Source organism: Hypanus sabinus, chromosome 8 (assembly GCF_030144855.1).
Source record: "Hypanus sabinus isolate sHypSab1 chromosome 8, sHypSab1.hap1, whole genome shotgun sequence".
Taxonomy (NCBI): domain Eukaryota; kingdom Metazoa; phylum Chordata; class Chondrichthyes; order Myliobatiformes; family Dasyatidae; genus Hypanus; species Hypanus sabinus.
The window spans coordinates 77,959,512-77,976,242 of record NC_082713.1 but is presented as its reverse complement, the minus strand read 5'-3'; the positions used below and the strand labels follow the sequence as shown (position 1 = coordinate 77,976,242).

The 16,731-nt window shown below is 37.6% G+C and overlaps 1 protein-coding gene across 1 annotated transcript in view; it reads left to right on the top strand.

Annotated features, from left to right (window-relative positions):
• LOC132398250 (interferon-inducible GTPase 5-like) overlaps nucleotides 1-16,731 on the top strand; it is a 36,275-nt gene that overhangs the window by 9,844 nt on the left and 9,700 nt on the right. Inside the window, exon 2 of the mRNA XM_059977388.1 lies at nucleotides 10,632-10,762. Within this exon, the coding sequence (XP_059833371.1) occupies nucleotides 10,743-10,762 (20 nt within the window). The 5' untranslated portion in view covers nucleotides 10,632-10,742. The remainder of the gene's footprint in view (nucleotides 1-10,631; nucleotides 10,763-16,731) is intronic.

The following is a 16,731-nucleotide window of genomic DNA, read 5'->3' as shown; positions in this document are numbered from 1 at the left end:
TCTGGGTATTCTTGTTCTCTCTGCTTCTTCCATAGTTTGCTGCCAATGATCGTCAGCTTGCAACAATCCTCTCTCTCTGCAGACATCTTTGAATGATGGGAAGATATCTCCATCATGTGTTTTCAATGATTCAGAATATCACTGTGATGATTGTATGCTCTAGTATCAATTGTTTGGTGACAATTAAGTATTAAAAGATACTGGTCCCTTTATGTGATGAAGAAGAAGTCTCAAATAGTAGAGGTAACCACTTTGTGGAGAAATGGTATACACGCGACAAATGTTGAGGAGCGGATGATGCAGCTTCAGATGTTTCTTAACTCATCATCATTCAATGCATCACGCAGGCCTCTGTATGTTGTTGATCTCAAGGTTGCTTGATTCATTCGGATGTAGCTCAGCCTCTCGCCTTCAAACTTAGCAGCCATGTTGACCAAGTATTATTGGAATAGATGTCCTCCTCTGAGGTTATTAAACTTATTCTCATGGTTCATTATTCGATACACATAATAGTGCATTGCCATCAGTTTCTTGTTGTTTGTTATTCAGAGTTGATGATGCCAGCCATCATCTCCAAGTGGAAAGGAAAGTATGTTTTGAAAGCTGTCATATGAGTGATGGGACTCTGAAATTATTTGCAAATCACATACTCATTCTTTCAACACAATGTGTCGTGATTTTGCTTAAGATTTGGTGCTGTTTGGTATAATGACAGCGACTTCGTTGGCAATTTGTGCATTAAATCTCTCATGCTCGTGCCAGTCTCCGGTCAGGATCAATGACAATGGATGCCTTGGCATGCCTCAAATTTGTTCTTTTGCAAGTTGAAGGGATGCAATGTACAGGTTTCGTTGTAGGTTTTCCAATAATTCAACAATCTCATGTTGAATTCCATCATTCTGTAGTATCCCCATTCTCAATCCTATGCTGTCTTGAGGATCCAGGAAATAAATTTGAAGGAATCGGGCTTGCTGGTTGGAGTCTGGCATTAAATGTCCGATGTGATGATGGATTTAGTCTTGAATAATCACAGAAGGATTCCATCCATTCCTCATTGGAAGGACTTCTTTGGCACAAAGGATGTCAGTTGGAAGAGGCAATTGTATTGTCTGATGTTCTTCCTGAACTTGTTTGCAATAGGTTCATCATTGCTGTATAAATTGAGGTCCATTGGGTAGAGGTTCCAATTGCCTATCCTGACCTTTCCCTTCATACAGCGGAAATTTGCAGTTTCTCCAGTGAACAGGAAGGCATGACAGTGAGAGCATACTCTGGTCATCAGCAGAAATGTTATGCCGTGCGAGTTGTACATTTTGCCTTGCTCTTTCTCTGTCGAGGTATTGTCATCGAAAGTGGCCATTATCGTCTTCAGCAACTCTTGCAATAATTACTCTTTGCCACATAATCTCGAGTTGATCTTTCCCCTCTTCCTCTCTCCTCCTTCTCTGCCTGTTTTTGTCATTCTGGGGATGCACAACACTTTCATCTCTTCTACCATTTGTTCTTTCTCTCTGATCCTGGAGTCATGTGGCCCTGGCCTGATCCAATTCTTGTTCTTTCCTCCTTCTGTGCCTATTGTTGTCATTTTGGAGACGTGCATACCTCTCCTTCTCTGTCTCTTCTTCTCTCATCTTTTTTTGACCTGACTCTTTGATACTGGAGTCGTGCGGCCCTGGCCTCATCAAATTCTTGTTCTCTCCCTCTCCTTGCCACTTCCCGACGACGTTTGTCGTCATCTCTTGACCGTAATGTCCCCCTTCTCTTTCCATGCGGCATAATTACGCTGTCCATATTTTTTTACCCTATTGCTGGATAGGAGATACGAAGCAGTAACACCAAATCCTCCAGGATGCTGGTTTTTCTTGATGATGTGGTTGGCGCTCTCTTAAATGGATATGATAGCCCTGCCCTTTTGCTGCGGGTTGTGTCGTTGCTGTGAGCATCGTGAGGCGCTGCTGAGGCTGGCCGTGCGCATGCCACGTGGTGTCATGTCACTGTTTCCATTAAAGCTGGAATTGGCTCGGGTTGTGGAAAGTGGGGCCTGGTGACTGACGAATGAGCAATTTTATACAAATATATAACCCTGAACTTAGGTTAGCGCATTTTAAGTCGATTTAGGCAAAAAAGTGCCACTATAATGCACCATTTGGGCTAATTGCAGGTCACAAACAGAGCATGAGAATTTTAGTAGTATATAGATGAAGTGTGGGAAGTTACCATTACTAGAGAGAAGGTTCTTTGGGAAACTGATAGGTCTGAAGTTAGATAGGTCGCCTGGACCAGATGGTGTACAACCCTGAGATCTGAAAGAGGTGGCTGAAGAGATAGTAGAGAGATTACTAGTGATCTTTCAAGAATCACTAGATTCTGGAATGGTTCTGGAAGACTGGAAAATTGCAGATGCTATTCCACGCTTCAAGAAGGGAGGGAGGCAGAAGGAGGGAAACTATAGGCCAGTTACTTTGACCTCAGTGGTTGAGAAAATGTTGGAGCTGGTTGTTAAGGATCTGGTTTCGGGGTAAATGGAGGCAGATGATAAATAGGCCCAAGTCAGCATGGTTTCCTTAAGGGAAAATCTTGCCTGACAAACCTGTTGAAATTCTTTGAAAAAATAACAAACAGGATAAACGAAGGAGAATTGGTTAATGTTGTTTACTTGTCAGAAGGCCTTTAAGAAGGTGCACACACATAAGGCTGCTTCACAAGCTACGAGGCCATGGTAGTACAGGAAAGATTCTAGCATGGATACAGCGGTAACTGATTGGTTGCCAGCAAAGAGAAGATAAAGGGGCCTTTTCTGGCTGGCTGCTGGTGACTAGTGGTGCTTCACAGGGGTCTGTGTTGGAACCAATTTTTTTTACATAATATGTCAATGATTTAGATGATGGAATTGATGGCTTTTTTTGCAAAGTTTGCCAAAAATATGAAGATGGAGGGGCAGGTAGTTATGAGGAAGTAGAGAGGCTATAGAAGGATTTGGAAGACTAGGAGAATGGGAAAAGAAGCGGTTAAATGGAACACAGTGTTGCAAATTGTACGGTCGTGCACTTTGGTAGAAAAAATAATGGAAGGGTTGACTGTTTTCTAAGTGGAGAGAAAATGCCAAAAACTGACGCAGTAAGTGACTTTGGAGTCCTTTTCCAGGATTCCCTAAAGTTTAATTTGCAGGTTGAGTCAGAGGTGGGGAAGTCAAATGCAATGTTGGCATTGATTTCAAGAGGTCTAGAATATAAAGCAAAGATGTAATGTTGAGACTTTGTTAAGCACTGGTGAAGCCTCACTTGGAGTATTGTGAGCAGATTTGGGCCCCTCATCTTAGAAAGGGTCTGCTGAAACTGGAGAGGATTCAAAGGAGATTCACAAAAGTTATTGCAGGATTGAATGGCTTGTCATATGAAGATTGTTTGATGGCTCTGGGCCTGTATTCACTAACATTTGGAAGAATGAGGGGTGACGTATTTGAAATCTATTCAGCGGTGAAAGGCCTTAATAGAGTGAATGTGAAGATGATGTTCCCTACAGTGGAAGAGGACATAGCATCAGAATATAGGTCTGTCCTTTTAGAATGGAGATGAGGAGGAATTTCTTTAGCCAGAGTGTGGTGAATCTGTATAATTCTTTGCCACAAACAGCCATGGAGGCAAAGTCTTTATCTATATTTAAGGCAGAGGTTGATAGATTTTTGATTGGTCAGGGCATGAAAGGATATGGGGAGAAGGCAGGAGATTGGTGCTGAGAGTAAAATTGGATCAGCCATGATGAAATGGCAGAGCAGACTCGATGGGCCAAATGGCTTAATTCTATTCCTGTGTCTTCTGGTCTTATAACAGAAGGCATGGGTTTGTCATAAAAAGCATGCTGATCAGTTGGAGAGAAATTGAAGTGGTGGTGGGTGTCAGTAGTCCTGCAAAGTATAGGTGTGCTAAAATACAATTCCCCAGCCTCACTAGTCTATTAAGGCTAGATCTTATCTGTATAAGCATTCAAATCTCAACAGCACAGAGGTTGTTGTGTCATTGAGTGTGTGCCTTCAGGATCCTGTACTTCCTTCCTGATGGTGAGAAGACGGCATGCCCTTGTTGACTGGGGGCTGGGGGGGGGGGGTGGTCCGTAATGATGGATGCTGCCTTTTTGAGGCATCGCTCCTTGAAGATGTCATGGATATTGGGAAGACGAGTGCCAATGGTGGAGAAGGCTGAGTTTATAACTTTCTGCTGCTTTTTTCGAGCCTGTGCAGTGGTCACCCACCCACCACCATACCAGACAGTAATGCCCCCAGTTAGAATTCACTCCACGGTGTTACACTGTCTCACAATATTCTCACTTCTCAATGCTTTATGGACGCATCTCTGAAAAATTTCATCCTCTTGATTTAGTTTAGTATTTGACTATATCTTTAGTATTTTATTCCCATCTGTGAAGGCAAAAAAGGTACTTGACAAGTTAGCTTTTATTTTAATTTAATTGCAATTTCACTGACATCTGCTGTCTACAGAAGTAACATCTTTCTGTGATTTGCTGGGAGTGTGAGTGAAAAATGCTCTTTTTCCCAAAATGATTGCCACGGGCTTTCCATTGAGACAGTAACGTGGCACTTTACAGCACAAGGGTTTCTGTCACTTCACTTCAAGATGGTGACTGATTTATCATGATGTTTGACAATTCCACAGACAATTTTGACCATTCCCATTCAGCTTCAGTTTTCTTTTTTTTAAACTTTTTTTATTGAGTTTTCAAATAATTACAGGAAGAGAAAGAAAATATGTAAAAAAAAATATACCCTTCCCCCCTCCCCTTAACCCCTCCCCCCTCACATCCCTACAGAAAAAAAAGAGAGAAAGAAAAAATAGAAAGAGTGCCTGGATATCGGGAGATCCCCACATGCTCCATGGAGTTCGTAATAACTGTCGTATATATATTTATTTCTTTCCCCAAATAACCAATTATTTTATCTTCGGAGAACCTATATATTTAATCCTGTCTTTTGTAAATAAGGGAGCCAAATTTTCAAAAATGATTCATATTTATCTCTTAAATTGTGAGTAATTTTTTCAAGTGGAATACAACTGTAAATTTCATTCTTCCAACAATCTATACTTAAGTATGCATCTGATTTCCAAGTAACTGCAATAGCCTTTTTGGCTACTGCCAGTGCAATTTTTATAAATTCTTTCTGATACTTATTCAATTTGGGTTTCGATTTTATCCCTTCAATGTCACCTAATAAAAATAATATTGGATTATGTGGAAGTTGTGTTCCAATAAAACTCTTAAATTTGTCCAAAAAGGTTGAATTTTAGAACAAGACCAAGTAGAATGTAAAAAAGTACCAATTTCTTGTTTACATCGGAAACACTGATTGGATAAATTTGGGTTTAATTTATTTATTTTTTGTGATGTAATATATAATTGATGTAAAAAATTATATTGCACTAATCTTAACCGGACATTTATTGTATTTGTCATACTATCAAGACATAGTCTTGACCAATTTGTTTCTTGAATTTTAATATTCAAGTCACTTTCCCATTTTTGTCTTGACTTATAGACTCCTTGTTTAATTGTCTGTTTTTGAATCAAGCTATACATACAAGAGGTAAATTTTTTAGTCTTTCCTTTTTGAATTAAAGTTTTATTTCATTAGATTTTGGCAATAACCTAATTTTTCTCTTAAATAAGCCCTTAATTGGAAGTAACAAAAAAGAGTGTAGTTTGATACTTTATATTTATTCTTTAATTGATCAAATGACATTAATATACCTCCTTCAAAACAATCTCCTATACATCTAATCCCTTTTCTGAAACCAATTATATAAAAGTTGATTATCCATTGTAAAAGGAATAAGTCTATTTTGAATTAAAGATCTTTTTGCTAATAAAGATTTCTTTGTCTCATCATCAACATTTATCTTATTCCATAAGTCAATCAAATGCTTTAATATAGGAGATTCTTTCTTTTCCCGTATCCATTTAGATTCCCATTTATATATAAAATCTGGTGTATTTTCTCCTATTTTATCTAGTTCTATTCTAATCCATGCTGGTCTATCTCTCTCAAAAAACGATGCAATAAATCTAAGTTGATTTGCTTTATAATAATTCTTAAAATTTGGACATTGTAACCCTCCTAGATCAAATTTCCATGTCAATTTTTCCAACAATATTCTTGACATCTTACCTTTCCAAAGAAACTTCCTCACGTATTTATTTAACTCTTGAAAAAACTTCTGGGGTAGTTGTATTGGTAGTGATTGAAATAAGTATTGTAGTCTAGGGAATATATTCATTTTTATGGTATTTACTCTACCTACTAATGTTATTGGTAAGACCATCCATTTATCAAGATCTTCTTGAATTTTTTCAATAATGGTAAGTAATTTAAATTATATAAGTTCTTTATATCATTATCAACTCTTATACCAAATTATTTTATACCATTTACCGGCCATCTAAATTGAGTTATTAATCGACATTGACTATAATCTCCTTTAGTAAGAGGTAAGATTTCACTTTTATCCCAATTTATTTTATAACCTGATATTTTCCCATATTCTTCTAATCTAGAGGATAATTTACGCACCGAGTGCAACGGGTTTGTTAAATAAAGCAGAACATCATCAGCAAATAAGTTAATCTTGTATTCTTCCTGATTAACTCTGAAACCCTTAATATCTGGATCCATTCTAATTAATTCAGCTAATGGCTCTATCGCCAACACAAATAAAGCAGGTGATAATGGACAACCTTGCCTAGTTGACCTTGTTAACTGAAATGGTGTTGAAATTTGACCATTTGTCACTACTTTAGCTTTGGGATTAGTATTTAAGGTTTTAATCCAATTTATAAAAGATACTCCTAATACATATTTTTCCAATACCTTAAATAAAAAATCCCATTCCAATCTATCAAATGCTTTTTCTGCATCTAAAGCAACTGCCACACTCATTTCCTCCCTCTTTTGCGCCAAATGAATTATACTAAATAACCGAGTTACATTATTTGCCGATTGTCTATTTTTAATAAATCCTGTTTGATCCATATGTACTAATTTTGGTAAGTATTTAGATAATCTGTTAGATAAGGTTTTTGCTATTATTTTATAATCAGTGTTTAATAAAGAAATAGGTCTATATGATGCTGGCTTTAAAAGATCTCTATCTTTTTTTGGCAATACTATTAAAATAGCCGTCAAAAAAGATTCTGGAAGTTTATGCGTTCTTTCCGCTTGATGTATTAACTCCATAAAAGGAGGAATTAATAAATCTTTAAACTTTTTATAAAATTCAGGCGGAAAACCATCTTCTCCTGGAGATTTATTACTTTGAAGTGATCCTAGGGCTTCTTCGACCTCTTTCAGTGTAAAAGGCATATCTAATCCCTTCTGTTCTTACGTATTTAATTTTGGAAGAGTTACTTGTGATAAAAACCTTTCTATCTTGACATTATCATTTTGTGATTCTGATTTATACAACTCAGAATAAAAATTCTTAAAAATTTAATTAATTTCTAAAGGTTTATAAGTAATTTTATTTACTCTTGTTCGAATTGCATTTATTGTTTTAGAAGTCTGGTCTGTTTTTAATTGCCATGCAAGGACCTTATGTGATCTTTCACCTAGTTCATAATATCTCTGTTTAGTTCTCATAATTGCTTTTTCTGTTCGATATTTTTTGAAGTGTATTATATTGTAACTTCTTATTAATAAGTTGTCTTCGTTTTTCTTGTCATATTTCTTTGAGATTCTTTTTCTAATTTTGTAATCTCTTTTTCCAATTGATCTATTTCTATCATATGTTCCTTCTTAATTTTAGAAGTTTAACTTATTATCTGACCTCTTAAATATGCCTTCATTGCTTCGCACAATATAAGTTTATCATCAACTGAATGTGAATTTGTATCTAAAAAGAACTGAATCTGCTTTTTCATAATCTTCAAAAATCAAAAATATTGATGTTTTAATAATATTGAATTAAATCTCCATCTATAAATTGATTCCTCTTTATCTATCATTGTCATTGTCATTATCAAAGGAGAATGATCTGATAATATTCTCACTTTATATTCCATATTTTTCACTCTATCTTGAATATTCGTTGATAAAAGGAAAAAATCTATCCTTGAATATGTTTTATGTCTATTTGAATAAAATGAATAATCTCTTTCTTTTGGATTAATTCTTCTCCATATATCAATCAAATTTAAGTCTTTCATGATAGAGTTAATTTTACTACTTTTGATTTTGTGACAACCTTTGTTGATCTATCTAAAACTGGATCTAGACAAAAGTTAAAATCTCCACCTATTAATATTTTGTCATGTGCGTTAGCCAAATTCAAAAATACCTCTTGTATAAATTTTACATCATTTTCATTTGGTGCATAAATATTCATAAGTATCCTTAGTTCTGAAAAAATGTGACAATGTATAATTACATATCTCCCCGCCGAATCAATTAATATGTTTTGTATTTTAATTGGTAAATTTTTATTAACCAAAATTGCAACTCCTCTTGCCTTTGAATTAAATGAAGCTGCAATAGCATTTCCAACCCAGTCCCTTTTTAATTTCTGATGTTCTATGTCTGTTAAATGTGTTTCTTGTAAAAAAGCTATATCTGTTTTCATTTTTTTAATGTATGTTAAAATTCTTTTTCTTTTCACTGGTCCATTAAGCCCATTAACATTAAAACTTTAAAAATTCAGTAAATTAGTCATTATTTTTAATTATGTTACTCCAATCTATAATAATACCTAATCTTTCAATTTTCATGGTATCTTGGGAAATCTTTTTAAGATTCTCCATGTTGCTATGTGTGTCCCCATCAATCATCCAGGCGGAAAGATAGAAGAAAAATAAAGTATAAAGAAAAAAGCAAAATACCCCCCTACTAATGTTGTGAAAAAAAAGAACACAACATTACCCCCCTCTATTGTACGGGTCATGGCGATCGCCATGATTACACACGTGAATCCCGCAGTAACCGATCCAAAGCTCCCCAGCCCCCCCGCAACATAAAAAAGTATATATATAAGAAGAAAAAAATACTATTCTCAATTAGTATTTCTAAAATTTTGCTTTTCTCCCCCGTATCATCCTTAAATGTCCATCACTTCCATTCACTGTCTCTATCTTCAACTTTAATCCATTACACTTGGAAATCTCTATGTGTAATTAGCAAATAGATGGAAGTTTTTGTGCAAACTCCTCTGCTTCTCGATAATCGGTAAAAAATCTTCTTTTTCCCTCCTCCAAAAAAATTATCAGTGTTGCTGGGTGACGCATTATAAATTTATAACCCTTTTCCCATAAAACTTTTTTCGCTGGTTTAAATTCCTTCTTTCTCTTCAAAAGGTTATAACTTATATCAGGATAAAAAAGAACTGCTTTCCCTTCTATCATCAAAGGCCCGTTTCTCTTTCTGGCACATTGGGCAGCCGCCTTCGGGATCTTTTCTTTATCTTGGTACCTTAAGCATTTTATCAAAATTGATCTTGGATTTTGATCAGCTTGAGGTCTTGACCTTAAGGCTCTATGAGCCCTTTCAATCTCAATTAGAGTTTCTTCCATTTCCAATTTTTCAGGGATCCATTTTTGAAAAAAATTTATTGGATCTTCTCCTTCTATATCTTCTTTAAGTCCAACAATTTTAATATTGTTTCATCTACTAAAATTTTCAAGCTTATCAATTTTTTCCATGAATTGTTTTCTTTCTGATGTCCAGGCAGTAATATCATCTTCCATTTTTTTCATTCTTTCAACCATGTCTTCCGTTGTAGTTTCCAAATCTATAATTCTCTTTTCCATTTTTTCCTGTCTTTGTCATTTTATCAAACATAATCTCCATATTTATCACTTTTTTAAAATTACTTTTAATGCGTTTAATTTTTCTAATTTACGCATTATTTGCATCAAAGTCTTTTCTATATTTCCAGAAAAACTTTTACCTCCATCTTCGTCTGATTTTTCCAAAGAATCTGAGTCAGATTCACTTTCACTTTCAGTTTCAGTCGTAACTGGGATTTGTAGTTCTGGTTGCTCCCATTTGCGCATGCTCCTTCCTTCACGTTTGCGCAGTTCTCATTGATCTTTTCCTTTAGAAATAGTCAATAATGCCGCAGTCTCCTGTTCTGTATCACCGGTGGTATAATGTACCTGAGCCCGCGGTTCTTTGGCAGAAGTGGGCCTTGATTCTGTTCCAACTTGCGTTGTCTTCACGGTAGTAGTTTTCTTCATCTTCTGTTTGTGAGGCATAACTTGAAAGAATCCGGAGTAGTTTATAAGTAACTTTTAGAAAGTATTTTCTTCACTTAAACATTAATTTATTGATTTTTTACGGGAGAGCTGGGTTCCAGTGTCTCGATCCTACGTCATCACGTGCCGTCCCCCCCAGCTTCAGTTTTCTATGTCCTGAGCTTCATGATAGGTCGTTCTTCATTGGAACATTGAGAAGGATGCACAACTACCCTCACAATCTCTTCCTTCAGGTTGACTAAGGCAAGGTGAGACAGTACGATTGTGTATTTTCTAGTTGCTTGCATGAAGACAAATATTATTACTGGTGATTTGCTTTTCAGTCTAGGATATGACTGGTATATTAAAAAAAGCACAACTTATTCTGTCTTCTCCTCCAGAAGTGGAAAAATCAAACAAGAAAAGACAAAGAGGCTCCCCAACTATCCAATTAAAGCTCTGTAGTCACGGGATCATTATACAGACCAGCCAACGAGAGACAGAGATCAGGAATGGGAGGGTCAAGCTCCAGGTAGGTCTGAAATTATGCACATTGTTTCTTCCCAGCTCTCCTGCATCAACAAAACCTGCCAGAGCAGAAGCCTACAGTGCTCAGCTTTCTCTTTAGAATAGGATAGCCCTGGCTGTTTGGTGGATTAAATCCCTTTTATTTGTTTTTGAGATGTGGGTATTGACATTGAGAACAGCAGTTATTAGAAGTTCCTAACAGCCTTGAGCATGTAGCTGGGACCTCTCTTCTTGAAAAGCTGCATTTTGGATAAATCAGATCCCATCTTGGGGATGGTTGATGATTCCATCAAGGTAGACCTGGTGACATTAAAGGAACAATGATACCTTTCCTCGTAAGCATGGTGCATGATGGAGATGAAGATACATGAGGAAATGTTATCTCACACTAAAACCCTGGTTCATTCTCTTTGTGGACATTTTGTTGGAGAATAGCATAAACAGGCAGCATCATTAAATCCTGCGAGTGCCATTCACTTCATCCTCTGTGTGGTACTGGTGGAAAGTGTGACTGTTTTGGGTAGCAGATGGTGCACCAGTCCAACTTCTTGAGTGCTGCTGGAGACTGATTCGTGATAGGAAAGTGAGGGGTAATCCTGCATGCATTTGTATTCTGCCTCACAGGTAGTGGAAGGTCTTTGGGGTGTGAACAGGTAAACCACTCACTGGTGGATACCATACCTCCTCTTGCAGCCACCATTTTCATTTTTCTGGTCTTGTCAAATACTTGATCAGCGAGGAATTGAGCCATATTGCTGTCATATTAAGGTTAAGTTGATAGATACTCTTTCTTTGGAGATTTTTCAGCTGAGCGACGGTTAACATTGTTTTGATTATCCCATATCTGAATGTTTCCCATCACTTTCATATTTTCAAGTTATTATGATTGTTATTTCCACTTCACATGTTGACTTAAGACATCTGGAAATATTCAGGCCGTGAGATTTTTTGTAACTCCAGGACTGACACCCTTTTATTTCCTTCAGTCCTATATCTTTCACCAGTCCAACATGTCCCCAATGGATTTATCATACAACAGATCTTCAGAATGCAGGGGAAAGCGGGTGGCCCATAGGAAACTGAGATTGTCACAGAAAGAATGTTTAAACTCCACACACACAAAACACAGAGAATTAAACTGAGTTTACTGGACGAGTGAATTAGCTGCACTACCCAACCCACCATATCACCACCTCACTGTATGTTGTGTTATATGCAGGTAGGAACTGGTTTAGCTTCGTTGCAAATGAAATTGAATTTTGTCCTCCAGCAAGCATTACACTTTTGGCCCTGTAGTGAAAGGAAGGCATTTATGACGCACTAAAACTAGTTGAGTGTGGCACTGTTAGTGAATGTTGTATTGATATCATTCAGCTGAGTTGATTTATCAGTAACAACCTGCATCTCAGGTTCAATCGTTTGCTCTGGTTCTGTCTACAGAAGTTGAAATATTCTATTTGTGGTCAAATAGGTTTACTGAGTTGCTGTAGTTTCCTCTCATTTGTCAACAACACAGAGTTGTAATGTTAGCTGGCCAATGTAAATATTTGATGTGTAGGTTGGTTGAAGGTGAATTACAGGGTGTCTCAGTTGATAGACAGGTGTACAATGAATAACAAGTTGCGGGGAATTAAGTGGAATGAAGACATTGCTCTGAGGGCCAGTCTACTCAGAGGGATGGATAACTTACTGTGTCACAGGAAAGGAGAAGTACAAGTGAAGATGCAAAAGAAACAAACACAAACATCATTTCAGGCCACAAGACGTAGAAGCAGAATTAGGTAATTTGCCCCTTTGAGTCTGTTCTGCCATTTCATCATAGCGGTATTGTTTTTCTTAACCCCATTCCCCTACTTTCTCCCCATAATCTTTGATGCCCTTACTAATGAGGACTAATTTACCAAACAACATGCCTCCACAGACATCTGTAGCAAGGAATTCCACAGATTCACCAACCTCTTTTGAAAGAAATTCATCTTCATTCTAAAGGGACACCCTTCGACTCAGAGCCTGTGACCTCTGGAACTAGACACTCCCGCTGTTGGAAACATCCTCTTCATCTCCACTGTAACTAGGCCTTTCAATATTTTTGTAAGTTTCAATGAGATTGCCCCCACCCCATCACTATTGTTCTAAACTCCCATGACTACAGGCCCAGAGCTATCAACCACGTCTCATATGTTAACTCTTTCAATCCCTGTGACATTCTTGTGAATATTCTCCTGTCCGTCTGAAATAGTAGCATATCTTTTCATAGGTATGGGGCCCCTAAATGCTCAGAGAACATGAAGTATGGTCAGACTAATGTTGTATGAAGCCTGAATATCACATCCTTCCTATAATATTCTAGTCCTCTCAAAACAAAAGCTAACATTGGATTTTCCTTCCTTCCTCCTGAGCATGTCTGCATGCTTTTATGCATTGAATTGCTGCCAGATGATTGGTTAATTAGATACTTGCATTAATGAATGGATGTGCAGGTGTAGTTAATAAAGTTGCCATGTGCAATAAGAGAAAAGTCCATCTCAACCTGCAAGTTAACCTTTCGGGAATCTTACACAAGGACACCCAAGTCCCTTTGTACCTCTGGTTTATGAAATTGTTCCACATTTAGAAAATAATCTATATCTTTATTCCTTCTAGCAAAATGTCTGACCATACACTTCACTACACTGTATTCATTCTGCCACTTCTTTTCCTATTTCCTGATCTGTCCAAGTCCTTCTGCAGAACCCCTGCTTCCTCAACACTGACATCAATGGAAAACCACTAGTCACTGGCAGCTGACCAGCAAAGGAATAAAGAGCTGTTGTTTCAGGCCGAGACCCTTCATCGGGCCTGATGATGCATCTCTTCCTGAACGATCAGCTCTTTATTGCTATCCATAGATACGTACTGCCTGACCTGACTTCCTCCAACATTATATGTATGTTAATGTTATTCCCACTCTTTGCTTTCTGCCAGTCAGCCAATCGTCTATTCATGCTGCAATCCTTTTGGAATCTTATCTTGTTTCCACTCTTCTGTGCAGCAACTTGTCAAAGGCCGCCTGAAATTCAAGTAAACAACATTTACTGTTTCTCCTTTGTTTATCCTGCCTGCTATTTTCTCAAAGAATTTCAACAGATTTGTCAGCAAGATTTCCCTTAAAGAAACCATACTGAGTTCTGCATATCTTATCAAGTACCTTCAGCTACCTTGATTCCTCATCCTTAATAATAGACCCTCACACCTTGCCCAACTATTGAAGTCGAGCAAACTTCCCTATAATTTCCCGTCCCTTGCCTCCCTCTATTCTGAAACCATTCCAGAGACCAGTGATTCTTGAAGGATCATTACTACTGCTTCACAATCTCTTTAGCTACCAGTTTTACAGCCTTGGGGTGTAGACCATCCTGACCAGGTGACTTACCTACCTTCAGACTTTTCGGCTTCTCCTGCACCTTCTTCTTGATAGTCGCAAATACTCTACCTCTTCCCTCAACACACTCAAATTTCTGGTATGTAGCTGAAGACTCCACAGTGAAGACTGTCACAAAACACTTATTCAGTTCATCTGCCATTTCTTTGACCCCTGTTACCTGTTTTCCAGTGTCAGCTTTCAGCAGACCTGTGTTAAGTCTTGCCTCTCATTTACTATTTACACTGCCTATAAAAAGCATTCAACACCTTTGGAAGTTTTCTGTTTTATTGTTTTACAACAATGAATGACAGTGGATTTAATTTGGCTTTTTTGACTCTGATCAACTGAAAAAGACTCTTTTGTGTCAAAGTGAAATCAGATCTCTACAAAGAGATCTAAATTAGTTACAAATACAAAACACAAAATAATTGATTGTACAAGTATTCACCCCTTTCAATTCCCCATTCTTCGATACAAAACTGCTCAAGCTCTGTCAGATTGAATTGAACTGATTTTTAAAAATTAAATTGAATGATCTTTATTGTCATCATACATAGGTACAATGAAATTCTGTTTGGCTTCCTTTCAGGAATTTGGCAATTCCTCTTGGGTCAAATTGCATGGGAATCAGGAATGAACAGCCCTTTTCAAGTCCAGCCACAAATCCATAATTGGATTGAGGTCTGGACTCTGACTTGGCCACTCCAGGATATTAACTTTGTTGTTTTTAAGCAATTCCTCTGTAGCTTTGGCTTTATGCTTGAGGTCATTGTCTTGCTGGAAAACAAAACTCCCAAGTCAGGTTTTCCTCCAGGATTTCCCCATATTTTGCTGCATTCATTTTACCCTCTACCTTCACGCCCTCCAGGGCCTGCTGCAGTGAAGCATCCCCGCAGCCTGATGCAGCCACCACCATGCTTCACGGTGGGGATGGTATATTTTTGATGATGTGTGGTGTTTGGCTTCTCATATTATTTAGTCTGACGGCCAAAAACCTCAATTTTTGGTTTCATCAGACCAGAGAACCTTCTTCCAGCTGACTTCAGTCTCCCATATACCCTCTGGCAAATTCTAGCTGAGATCTCATGTGAGTTTTTTTCAACAGTGGCTTTCTCTTCGCCACTCTCCCATAAAGCTGCAACTGGTGAAGCACCTGGTCAACAGTTGTTGAATGCGCAGTGACTCCCATCTCAACCACTGAAGCTTGAAATTCCTCCACAGTTGTCGCAGGTCTCTTGGCAGCCTCCCTCACTGGTCTCCCTCTTGCAACGTCAGTCAAGTTTTGAGGATGGCCTGCTCTAGGCAGATTTACAGCTGTGCCATATCCTTTCCATTTCTTGATGCTTGACAACTGGACTCCCAAGTGATATTCAGTGACGTGGAAATTTTCTTGTATCCACCTCCTGACTTGTGCATTTTAATAATCTTTTTGCAGAGTTGCTTGGAGTGTTCTTTTGTCTTCATGGTGTAGTTTTTGCCAGCAGTTGGACCTTCCAGATATAGATGCATTTTTACCTCTTGACTGTTCACAGATGATCTCTATTTAACTAATTATGTGACTTCTAAATCAGTGATGATTTGGTGTGTCATATTAAAGGAGTGTGATTATTTAGGCAATCAATTATTTTGCATTTTATATTTATAATTAATGTAGATAACTTTGTAGAGATCTGTCTTTTCTTTGACACGAAAGTCTTTTTCTGTTGATCAGTGTTAAAAAGAGCCAAACGAATCCACTGTGATTCAATGTTGTAAAACAATAAAACTTCTGGGGTGGTGGGGTGAATACTTTTTACAGGCATTGTATACATCTAAAAGGAAAGCAGCTTTTGATTTCCTCTTATATTATTTGCTAGCTTCCCTTCATATCTATCATTTCTCTTGTGACTTTTCTTTTCCCCGTTTGCTTTCTTTTTTTTAATACTTCCCAATCCTCTGACTTCTCAGTATTATTTGCTACATTTTATGTCCTTTACATTGTTTTATTGCTGTCTTGACTTCCTTGTTCCTATGGTTGCCTCATCCTCACTTTACAATGTTTCTTCTTTGGGATGAACTGATCCTGTGTCTTCAGAATTGGCTGCCAGTGACTAGTTGTGTTCTGCAGGGGTCTGTGTTGGGACTGCTTCTTTTTATGTAGCATTTGAATGACTTGTTTGATGGAACTCATGGCTTTGTGGCCAAGCTTGCAGACAACATGAGGATGATGGAGAGGCAGGTAGTCTTGAGGCCGCAGGGAGGCTACTGAAGGACTTAGATTAGGAGAATGGGCAAAGAAATGGCAAATGGAATACACTGTTGGGAAATGTAAGAAAGTATAGACTATTTTCTAAAAGGGGAGAAAGTTCAAAAATTTGGTGCAAAGGGACTCTGGAGTCCTCATGCAGGATTCCCAAAAGGTTCATTTGAATTTTGAGTTGGTGTTGAGAAAGGAAAATGCAATGTAAACATTCATTTTGATCGGACTGGAATATAACAGCAAGGATGTATAAGGCACTGGTGAAGCCTCTCAGAGTGTTTTTAGCAATTTTGGGCCCGTTGTTTAAGAAAGTATGTGTTGAAATTGGAGA